Genomic DNA, 11,441 nt, shown 5'->3' on the forward strand with positions numbered 1-11,441 from the left:
CAGCTGGGGAGAAAAAAAAAGAGAGAAAAATTACCCCCCCATAGAATGGTTTGGGCTGGAAGGGACCTCAAAGATCATCAAGTTCCAACCCCCCTGCCCTGGACAGGGACACCTCCCACCAGACCAGGTTGCTCAAAGCCCCATCCAGCCTGGCCTTGAACACCTCCAGGGAAGGGGCATCCACAGCTTCTCTGGGCAACCTGTTCCAGTGTCTCACCACCCTCATAGTAAAAAATTTCTTCCTGATATCTAATCTGAATCTTTTTTCTTCCAATTTAAAACCGTTTCCCCTTGTCCTATCATTACCCTTCCTGGCAAAGAGTCCCTCCCCAGCTCTTCTTAAATAACCAGCCTAACTAAAATGAAAGGAGACTTTGAAAGAGACAGTTAAACACGCAATGGGCATGAAGGGGACAAAGCAAAGTCTCATGGGGCAGGTGACAAATTTGATCTTCTGAGACCTGGAGGCTGTTCTCCTCTTTGCATAGCTGAGCCTGCTGTGTGACCTTAGGCAAGTTCCTGAAGTTTTTTGCACTTCGTTTTCCTTCTCAACTTTAATCTGGTCTAACTGGAATGGTGGTGGTGGCTCCATATGGGCATTTAATGTAATTTACTCCCCATGGTTTCATCAGGGTCTACAGACATTGCAGGCCGCAGACAGCCTCATGCCGTGGCCTTCCCCCCATCCTGGTCTCCTGGGTGCCCAGAACTCAAGGATCTACTGAGCATCTGGGTGCTCCCTGCCCGTCTGCACATCCAGTTTCCTTCTCAGGAGAACCAAGCCATGAGGAAAAGGTCAAAAAAAGGTACACAGCTGTTTTTCATTCTGATGTGGAGTCAAGATGAAGCTGAGATGTTAGGAAGTGCTCACCTTGGGTGTACCTTTCACATATCACTACCCAATCTTTTAGCCCCGTGTTATCTCCTGCTATGTATTTATATGGAATTTAGCAAGAGAGACCACAGTCTAGGTGCTACCACAACTAATAAAAATTAACATGTAAAGCAGAAATTCACGTCTGCAGAAATCCCACTGGATTTAAGCAGTAAAGTTGTGAATTGCTATCTTTGCGTAAGTTTAATAGATTCAGTTAATGCAATTTTAAATTTATTTTTTTTTTAAGTCTGGCAGCCATAATTGTATTAGGAGGTACAACGGTTGTGTCATATAACTGTTTTACATAAGTCCCGGAGTTTCCACAAAGAGCAGTAATTCCTGTTACTCTTTAACTAGCAAGAGTCTTTGAAACGTCTCATTCTGACAAAGGTCAGAAGCACATCTGAGTTCTCCTCCAATGAATGTGAGGCTAATGGAGATCAAAAGGATCTGTGTGCAGGCCGGCTTCAGCAAGACAGAAAGAAGTTTAATATCCATAATTACTGGATAATTAATCAAATTGTCTGCACATAGAAACTGGAAGAGTGGGTGCATTTTTCTAGTCACAGGTGTCTGCTGGCAGCTACAGGGAATGCAGCTCATACTTTCACCACAACTGCACCCAGTACAGACCCACGCACTCAGGACGTGCCTCTGCCAATTTATTTTGCGGATGACAAACTACGCACTGGACCCAGTAATATGCATGAAAAATGTCACTGATTACTTATTTCATAGTATTACTCCATGACGTTATGAAGGAAGTTACAGGTTTTACCACGCTACTTGCTACAAAACTTAAAACTGAAATTTTTCAAAACTTGCTGACTAGAAGCTTAAGCAATCCCTGGGCAACTTGTTGACTCAGCAAGGATTTACAGGGATCTACACAGCAAGTAGCAACATTGCAGGGGCAAGGCTGGGAAGGAAACCAGGCAGTACCTACAAAGTCACGTTCACACACAGCCCATCTGTTCCAAAACACTCACTTTGCAGGGTATATATACTATATATACTTTATTCAAACCAACTGGAGTCAGCTGCACCAGCAGTGGTCTTAGCAATGGTCTATTGTCTAAAAGATTTTGGGCTACAGTAATAAATATTATTTTTTTCCAGTTTATGCAGATTTAAAAAAAAATAATCCTACACTAAGTACTGTATTTAGTTGTCCTAAACTACCTGTTACGCCTGTATGTGCAGTAGCTCTGAAAAGCTAAAGATTAAGACTGGACCTCCTTCTTCTTATTGAATAGCCATGAAACAAAACATTGTTCCTGACAGTTGTTTGTAAAAAAAAGCAAACAAACACACAAAACTTCACCAAAACCTTATACTCTAGGGAAAGTCATGTCTGAGTAGGCACTTCAAGAGGAGGGAACTGGATTGGAGGATTCTGGACACCTTCAGCTTGCTACAGGAGAGGCTGGAGAGAGTCCTAACTCCTCCTGCAGTCCTTGTACAACTCAGTAGTTTTCAAAATTCCCCTACCAGCTGACACTTGAGCAGAAGGTCAGGTGCAAAGCCACCACAAAATCTGAGAAGTGACGCTTGAGGCCACATTGTTGAAAACATTTTTCAGAAGTCAGCAGTGCAGACTGTATTAAAATATTTTGCATTTTCTGTTGTGCCTTTTAACTGAGAAATAAGGACATTTTCAGCACTAAAAATCCTTCAAAGGACATTAGGAAGTTGAGCCATATTTGTCAAGACACTTGCAGAGTCAGTGTTTGAAAACATATTATGTGGTCACATAAATAAACTAGAGTGAGGCAATATACTTGAAGCCCATCGAGAAAAGTATGTTAAGTAAAGCACAGGACACATATAATCAATAGATACAGCTTACTTATGTATATGTTAATCAATAGTTTTGGGAAAAATATGTATTTAGTACTTGGTTAAAGGAAAAGCTGTCTAAGAAGACACCTCTGGTATATTCTCTTTACTTTTACTAAGCTACTCTGAGTAAGGCACCGTGCTAAAGTTTTTGCTTTGGAGAATCCATCAATGATATTAAACATCATTTGTTTTTACTGTAAAAGCAAACACAGTTTTCTATATTTTCATAGGATGTCTTAGAACAAGACGCCCACTTAAAGATATTTAGTGGGCACCTTTATTTGTCAACAACAGAGTTCATTTTTGTTGGAGACTGGCTATTCACGTTTCTCATACAAGTTAATAAGAGTTTTCTTGAGGAGACCCGTTTCAAATCTTTATGGCTGATCCAAGTAAAAATAATATGACAGCATTAATACTTCTTTGATTACAGAAAATTGTAGAAGACTCTGTGTATTCCTACCTGGACAAATCATAAATACTGCAGCAGTACAGAGAAATGTTCCCAGAGGTACTCTGCAACAAAAAGCAAAGGAAACAATACTTATCAGCAAACACTTTTATTTAGTATTATATATATATAGTGTATATTTATGCTTTATACCTTAAAATATACACATATAGTATTTTAAGATATACACTTAGGTGTAATAGGGCAAAAGTGAGAAATATTTTTAGTTTTTCTTTACTAAGGTACCTCTCCCGATCACCTTGAGTGGTTCTGATCTATCAAAGCATGCAACTGTCCAATTTTAAAATACATTTACTTCACATTCAGGTGCTTCAATGTCATAAGAAAGAGAAGGCCAAAGTAATAAGCTAAAAAGAAGAACTTCTCAGTCCAAAATGACAACTCAGAGCTTCCTTTCAGAACTCTTCAGGAGAGGTGAATGATTACCAGTAAGACAGAGGCATAAAAGCAGAATGACTCGTTTGCTCAGTTATGCCTGTGTTGCATGATTAACCACGCCAGATCATTCCACAACATACCTGCAACAATTTGGCTCCTGAAATCTCTGGGACTGGCTCCTCAGAATAAGACAGACCGTGTTCCCCAAAAAATTCCTTCAGCGCTTGCTCGCTGATTTCCACACCAACAACGCTGTGTCCCATGTCCGCCAGCCTGCAACCAGCAGAGAGAGGCTCCAGTTCACACGAGGCTCACAGGCTGGGCCATTACCAGATGTGCATCTCCCACACACTATTTACTCATTAGAGAAACCCTGGTTTTAGGACACACTCGTGTGTTTAATCCTGACTTTCTGGAGCGTTCACCTTTTATCGAACGCCTCCCCCTCCATGACCTGAGCCTAAATTAGCACCACACAACATACAGTTGACAGGACTTAGAGCCTTTATTTAGGCTCAGTGGATTATTCATTTATTTCTACAAAACTTGATGAGAATAAAACTGCTGACAGAGAAAGACTCCATGCTGCAGTTCAGTCAGGGTTTTTTTTTTTTTTGGTTTGTGTCCCAACCCTCCAAGAAAAACCACTGGCCTACACAGCCCCCAATTATAAATATAACCCACCCCAAAAAAAAGTAAAAGTAAAAGAATAAATGTAAAAAAAGAGGAAGTTATATTTAGCCCAAATCTTTTAAGTTCCCAGTGTGACATGCCACATGGTCCCTTGAAAATGTGCTCTGGCACAAGCGACCTCGTTATGGGCAATTTAAGCTGGCAATGCCACCAAAAGAAGCAGCGGTAAGGGCACAGCTTCAGCCACTCTGTCCATCACAAATTCAGCTTTCCCAAGCTGAACGTGGGACAATCAGGAGGATTTTCACATTAGTCCCCATCCATCCCATTTATGCTACTATACAAAACGCCAGCAAACGAAACCAAACTTCCTCCTCCCTTCAGCCTCCAGTGACGCCGCTTTCCTTCCACCCGAGATGCGGCACGTTTCCATTGGCCAACCTACAGTTGGGAATTCCCCCTCTCCTTCCCTCCCTCCCCACATCAAATAAGATTTTTGCTCCAATAACCTATGCTTTACCATTTCATCTCTACTGCTTTACCACAAAGTGGGAAAAATATCCTCAGTCCGCTCCTGCCATTTAAAAGAACATCCAGATACTTCTGTAGGAGCCTGCAGAAGAACAGACACGTTTTACTTAACACTGCAAGTATTCGTGCTGGCACATTAAAAGCCAATTGCTACACACTAAGCCAGGTAACACACAAAATAAAAACATAAAATAAAAACATTCACTTTCCATTTACTTAGAAAGAAAGTACATTTAATTTCTGTTGGAAAGTAACACATTTCTCCGTTGTTTTGTGTTTGTCTTTTCAAGTAAACAAACCAGCCAACCCACTGCTAAGAGGGCCACAACAGACAACTTAAAGCGAGTGATTATTAAACTTCTGTATCAATCAAGTCATACAGGACTTCAATGTAACTTTCCTTGTAAACTTCTGTACCAATCGAGTCAGTTACACAGGTCTTAAATGTAACTTTCCTGGGTTGCAAGACAACATAATAAGGTTTTCTCTCTCAGGCCCCTGTCTTCCAGCACATGGTAATTGTTCCATGCCCTCTTCATACTGTTTTAGGCCCCAGTTTTGTAACTTACAAACGGCAGTGCAGAGCTTCTGCATCAAAACATTTAAGATTCTTAGTCAAGTTATCCAAGCTTTACAGCTTAAAATATGATTTAAGTGTAAAAGTTTTAAATTCAATGCAGTCCTTTATTTTCTCTGCCCTTTTCTGATAAATGTAGGCCATGAAAATATTTATTTTCCTTTCAAGCTGTGTAAAATGATTTTTCTTTTGTAAATGGTCCATTTTTCTGTTAAGAGTTTTTTGACCGAGTCGAGTAATTAATCTCACAGCATTTTTTAAAACTAGCTTAGGCAGAAGAGAAAAGTCACGTACGGATGCCCGTGCTCCTTGTGAAATCCAATGTTACCCATTTCCCATTTTTTCAGCCACTCCTCCTCACTCATCACCCTGTCTTTTTGTGACCCAATATCAGTGCTTTCCGGGCCCCCAGATGCATCTGCTGAGCGCTCCATCGGCCCCAGGGAGTGTTAGCAGCTGGGGAGAAAAAAAAAGAGAGAAAAATTACCCCCCCATAGAATGGTTTGGGCTGGAAGGGACCTCAAAGATCATCAAGTTCCAACCCCCCTGCCCTGGACAGGGACACCTCCCACCAGACCAGGTTGCTCAAAGCCCCATCCAGCCTGGCCTTGAACACCTCCAGGGAAGGGGCATCCACAGCTTCTCTGGGCAACCTGTTCCAGTGTCTCACCCCCCTCATAGTAAAAAATTTCTTCCTGATATCTAATCTGAATCTTTTTTCTTCCAATTTAAAACCGTTTCCCCTTGTCCTATCATTACCCTTCCTGGCAAAGAGTCCCTCCCCAGCTCTTCTACAGGCACCCTTCAGAATAGCTTGGAACTGGCTCTCACTTCCTAGAATAAAATAAAAATTTCATATAGCTCAAGAGATTACGATTTGGCGGCTATTCAAAGGGAGCTGGACTGGAGGTGATAGAGGATACACTCGCTATGGGCGGCTAGACTTTTGGTTTTTTGTTTTTGAGTGACGCCTGCTCAAACGCAGCCGGTTAAACGCTATGGAAATGCCGGTGACCCCCCCCTCCCCCCCAAGTTTGGCACACATCTGGAAAGCTGCCCCCGGGATGGGGGGGGGAGAACGGACACCCCCAAGCCCGGGGCCGGTAAGTAGGTGGGTAGATACCGAGGGTTCTCCCTCTCTCGCGTAAAACCCGTGGGCAGACCCTTCGTGGGGGGGGGCGAAGGGGACCCCTTGCCGCCCCCCCCTCCTCCCCCAGCCCGGGTACCTGCGCGGCGGCGTCGGCGGGGCCCCCGGGGGGCTGCAGGGCCGGGGCGGCGTCTCCCCGCCCTTCCTCCTCCTCCTCCTCCCCCCCCGCCTCGCTACGCACCGCGGAGAGCGGAAGCGGCGGCAGGAGGAGGCGGGCTGAGGGTGCACGGCACCGGGGAGGAGGAGGAGGAGGAGGAGGATGGCGGTGGGGATGGCGGCGGCGGTGGTGAGTGATACCCCTTTTCCCCAGCTGTAACCCCCGCTGGTTGAGGGGGGGGTAGGAGGCTGCCGACCCCCTCCCTTCCCGGGCGGCGGGGCAGGTGCGAGCGCTGCCCCCCCTCCTCAGCTTCCCCCTTCCTTCTCTCCCTCCCTTCCTTCTCCCCCCTCTGCAGCTCTAGCAGGAGGAGGCGGCGCGGACACGAGTGGATGTGGTCTCCGGCCCCACAGTGACCCAGCCCCGAGGTGAGTGCCAGGCGGCTCCCGCTTGGAGAGGAGGGGGGGGGACACACACAACCCCCCCCCCACACCCCGGGGGCGCACCCGGCTCTTCCCCCCCCACCATCTCCTCCCATCTCCGGTCAGTAACTTTATTTTCTCTTATTTTCAGCATGGGGCCCCAAATTAAAAAATGTGTCAGCAAATATTTCCTTGACTCACTGGTGCTATTCCTCTAAGAGAGGATTTTTTACATTTTTTTTTCTTTTTTGTTCCCCTCCCCAAAGACAGACTTGCCCTCAGCTGCCCAGGTGACACCCCCCTTTCCCACCCCCCCTACCCCCCCCAAAGCTTTCCCATGTAGGCCACGCGTTGCTGAGGGATGAAATGTTACAGGACGTGACAGCGTATTATCCACCTCTCTCTCTCTCTCTCCTTTTAAAGGGCTTATTTCTCAGCCCCTATGACAGTGTTTCTAGGATGCAGAGTCATGTAAAGCTTACTAAAGTAAGCGATGTTTTGCTTGTTCTTTAAAAAAATCTGTGGGTTTTTTTTTTTTTTTGAGGGGGGTGTTGCTTATTTTGGGAGGGGAAGTGGGGGCAAAGTGGCGTACAGCTGGAAGCAATGGCCTTGCTTACAGTTTTATGCATAAGGCAATCTCTTTTTCTCCCCACCTCCCTCTCTCCCCCCCAAATTAGTGCTCACAGCAAAAAATACATTTCTGATTCTATATGGCCTCTGCCTTTCAAACCGGGAGGCCTCTCTGAATATGAAATATTTTTTCCAGCCTTCTCAGTGAACGGTAACCACCACCTTTTCTTCTTCTCACCCCATATATGCAAGGGAGCAGCTGTGTGTCCTTTTACCTTCTTGGATGTGGGGCCTGGCAGTGGCAGCAGGACTCTGATCACCTGGTGGTCACCCAAAATGAGCCTCCTGGTGCCTTGCTCGGCGCTAAGGTAGTCCATGGCCTCCCACTGTAAAGGCAGCAAGCACGTAGGAACGATTATCTCGCGTCAGAAGCTCAGGTGATAGATACTGCTGTGCTGCTGATCCAGAAGGAAAGCTCTGGGGGGTGGAAAAAAAGCCACCGTTTCCTGGGGCGTAACACAGTAGTTTAGGGAAATCTCATGTAAACGAAACTGGTTGGTTTTCTTTTCTCTGCTCTCCAACCTCATCCACCCCCATACAGTGGTAAGCTATGGTGGAGTCATGCTTTTTTTGAGGTAGTGAAGATTGACTTGACTTAATTCTTTTTTCCTGCCCCTAGTTAAAATTGGAGGGGGGGGGGTGTTACATACAAAAAAGACAGTGATTTTTTTGGTCTCTAAACTAATTTTTTACGTATGTAGATATCATCATGTGATTTCGCTTCCCCTCCCAAATCAATTTATTCTATCTTGAGAATAAAGCAGCAGGTTACTTGATTTGCATCAGCTTCATTTGAAACTTAAATGCCTATTCCCTCCTCCTGTTACCTTTACTTTTAGCAGAATTCCTTAATGAAGCTACTGCTGCCATGTCCGCCACTGTCAACTTGTACAAGGAAGATGCAGCCTGGAACAGAGAGAATAGAGAATTCTCAAATATATTAAAAAAAAAAAAACAGCAATAATTACAAACTGATCCCTACCACGACAAGCTAACTTTCATAATGCAGTGCTCTAGTATAAAGGTTTTATTTCCACTTCCTCTTTGTGTGAGGTGGAGCGTATTTAGATTTAATTCTTCCTCTAGGCTCTATTTATTTGCGTTTTACTCCCTGTGAAAAGAATGTCTTTGATAATAGCGTTTTAAATATGCTTTCATATTTCTGTGGCACACTTTCTCACACTCTGTGCTTTCCAGCTTACATGATAAACTGTGGTCTTTTCCGTGTTCCCACTGATGTAGTCAGAGACAGCTGTAGAGCTCTCTTGTGGCGTAAACCTTTTATTTTCTCCTATAAGATGCTTAACAACAAGGTTTGTAATATTCTGATCATCTATAATCACAACGCAACTGCAGTTTCGACTTGAAATTCTGATGTACTTTCACTGGAGGACGTGCAGGTCTTGGAACTGGCTGTTCCTCCGGTATTAAGCATCTCTTCAGATGCTTAATTCCAAAGAGTACGCTGCTTGGAAAAGTGCTTTACGGTGCAAATCTCTTGCTACCAATAAATCAGTAGTTAGCAGGATGAGGGTTACTCAGAGTGGGATTTCAAGGCTTGCATTAGGAGCTGATGTCTGTTCACTTCCCCGACCCAAATTCCAGTCTAGGTCTTCACGTAACGCAAATCAGATTATTGAAATCCAGGGTGCGCGGATCTGGAACAGCCTGTCAAGATGTGCTCAAGGATCTAATCTTAACTCCGAATTTAGTTTAAAATAGTAGTATTGTTCCTTTCCCATAATGCCTCCTTCTCCTTTTCCTCCCAAATTAACAGTCAAGCTAAACAGATTCTTACCTAGGTAACTCTGACAGAAGTAGTATTATGAGTGGTCGTACAGCTCTGCAAAGTCAAGTAATTTAATTTTTTTTCTTAACTACTGCCTACAATTTTTTTTCAGATCTAATAATACAATGTCAACTGGAAGGGTACGAACGAAAAAAAAGGCATGTTCTTCAGACCAGTCTCCAGATAACCTTCCTCTGAGGAGTTCTGGAAGACAGGTATTTATAATAATTTAAAAACACGTGGGTTCATACTCTGGTATTTTTTTATTTCCTGTTGACGTTTATAAGCACCATAAGTGGACTCATCCAGAGAGAGGGAGAATTGGCTAATTCTATTAACAAGTATGCAAAGTGTCTCATTTGTGAAGAACATTCAGAAAAGACAAATGTTCAATATAACCTGTAAATACTTGATGTGTTAAAAATACAACCACAGATTTCTGTACAGCCAAAGCTGTCTGCCCATCCAGACGGAGGCCTACAACAACACAAGACAGAGTACCTTTGAGGCCCAGAAGAGACATTTGATACACAGCCCTGTATCTGGCGTCCAAAAAAAAACTCCAAGCCTGCCCTAGTATTCTATTTGATGCACAGATAAGACTGCCACTGATCAATAAGTATGCAAAGAAGAGATTTTCTGAAGGAGAAATAGAATGAATGCATAAGGCTTGACTCATTAGCGTGTGATAGAGCTTAAAATATGATTTACACTGGAAGCTTTGCTTATAATTTCTTCAGTGGCATCAGTAAGACTAAGACAATACATTTTTAGCTTTAAATGATATTTCCAGCCTTACTGGTTTTTTGCTTTTTTCGGTAGAAAAACTGACCTACTTTGACAGCTGTTTCATGCTGCAGCTATTTCACAATGGATACGAAAATTTTCATTTGTACCATTTTAGCCATTTGATGCTCCCCACAAGCTGCAAAACTGTCTGAATGCCATTTTGTAGAAGATGCATTTGTGTCATTTCTGGTCAGATTTCAGCTATTCTTTATTAGGTGAAGAAGAAAGCGGCTGAAGCAGCAGATGATGATGATGAAGCGTCAGAGAAGAAATATAGAAAGTGTGAAAAAGCTGGATGCACTGCAACGTGTCCCGTTTGCTTTGCCAGTGCAGCTGAGAGGTTTGTTTCTTTTTATTTGCATTTTCCATGGACTTTCCTAAACTTGCAGCTGAAGTTTAGGATCCTAACTCTATTCTGAAAAATCCCTTTGTTTCGAAACGTAGAGGGAGAATCGAAAGGTACAAATAATGAGTCTTAAGATGCCAGGAAAGTGTCACAAGTTTTTCTTCCTGTGGGTAACTCTCTACTGTGCAAGTTGCTAATTCAGATATAGAATATCTTTAGAATAGGCTTATTTGTGTTATTAATGGTGTCTTCTGGAACACACCTTGCCTCTGTGAAACTGAGCGCGTATCGGTGTAATCTGAGGAAGCTGAACTTGCTTTCAAGATGGAAAATGAAACTGTCGTTTACTGCAGAAAGCCTTTACTGCTCTTTCGTTGGAATGCTTTGCGGTCCGAGGTGAGGTTCTGACCTTGAAATTTCAGGTCTTGGGAGACAAGTTGTACTTACTTAAACTCTTTGTTCTTGAGTTGTTGGTGGCTTTCTGTGTACTCCCACAAGTCCTTTTGCACGCTGACCCCGGAGATACTGAACGCACGATACTGACAAGATGTATCTATAATAAGCAACACATTAGGACTCATTATGCAGCAGGCAGACTGTAATTATATATAGTATTCCTCCCTCCCTGGTTAATTGAGGCAAACTTTCCTTGTTTTATTTATTTTCCAACGATATAAAATAATTCAGTGCTTCATTTGGTTATCTGCGTGGATTGTTCTTCGGTGGCAGGAGGTCAGTCTGTTCTGGATGTTGTCACAGGAAAGCCAAGCGTTTTGGCAGTGGGGTTAGAGACTCGTAGGGGAAACGAGCACCCGAGAGATCAGCATCGGTGATACTGTGGTTTTTATTAAGGAAACAATAGATACTGCTTAGTCATCTTTTTGAATTGTTATTTTAATATTCTGATTTCTACC

General features: G+C 43.4%; 2 protein-coding genes across 2 annotated transcripts in view; one reads left to right on the plus strand and one right to left on the minus strand.

Annotated features, from left to right (window-relative positions):
• Window positions 1–3,178: 3,178 nt before the first annotated feature.
• On the minus strand, window positions 3,179–6,599 carry LOC106887427 (thiopurine S-methyltransferase-like). Its single transcript, XM_014940937.1, has 5 exons — window positions 6,537–6,599; window positions 5,605–5,766; window positions 4,723–4,815; window positions 3,710–3,842; window positions 3,179–3,235 (listed from the first exon to the last, which is right to left on the minus strand). Exons 2-5 carry the CDS (start codon window positions 5,742–5,744, stop codon window positions 3,179–3,181), a joined length of 423 nt encoding a protein of 140 aa, XP_014796423.1. The 5' UTR covers window positions 5,745–5,766; window positions 6,537–6,599.
• Window positions 6,600–6,708: 109 nt separating this feature from the next.
• KDM1B (lysine (K)-specific demethylase 1B) overlaps window positions 6,709–11,441 on the plus strand; it is a 27,696-nt gene continuing 22,963 nt past the window's right edge. The window contains exons 1-4 of the mRNA XM_014940935.1: window positions 6,709–6,743; window positions 6,910–6,979; window positions 9,505–9,607; window positions 10,397–10,521. Of these exons, the coding sequence (XP_014796421.1) occupies window positions 9,518–9,607; window positions 10,397–10,521 (215 nt within the window). The 5' untranslated portion in view covers window positions 6,709–6,743; window positions 6,910–6,979; window positions 9,505–9,517. The remainder of the gene's footprint in view (window positions 6,744–6,909; window positions 6,980–9,504; window positions 9,608–10,396; window positions 10,522–11,441) is intronic.

This window comes from Calidris pugnax, unplaced genomic scaffold (assembly GCF_001431845.1).
Source record: "Calidris pugnax isolate Ruff unplaced genomic scaffold, ASM143184v1 scaffold8, whole genome shotgun sequence".
In the NCBI taxonomy this organism is placed as follows: domain Eukaryota; kingdom Metazoa; phylum Chordata; class Aves; order Charadriiformes; family Scolopacidae; genus Calidris; species Calidris pugnax.

Coding starts and splice junctions, on each gene's coding strand:
- LOC106887427 (XM_014940937.1), bottom strand. CDS start 5,744: ATGGAGCGCTCAGCAGATGCATCTGGGGGCCCGGAAAGCACTGATATT. Junction 4,816..5,604: donor CACAAGGAGCACGGGCATCC/GTACGTGACTTT, acceptor GTTCTTCTGCAG/GCTCCTACAGAAGTATCTGG. Junction 3,236..3,709: donor CAGGAGCCAAATTGTTGCAG/GTATGTTGTGGA, acceptor TTTTTGTTGCAG/AGTACCTCTGGGAACATTTC.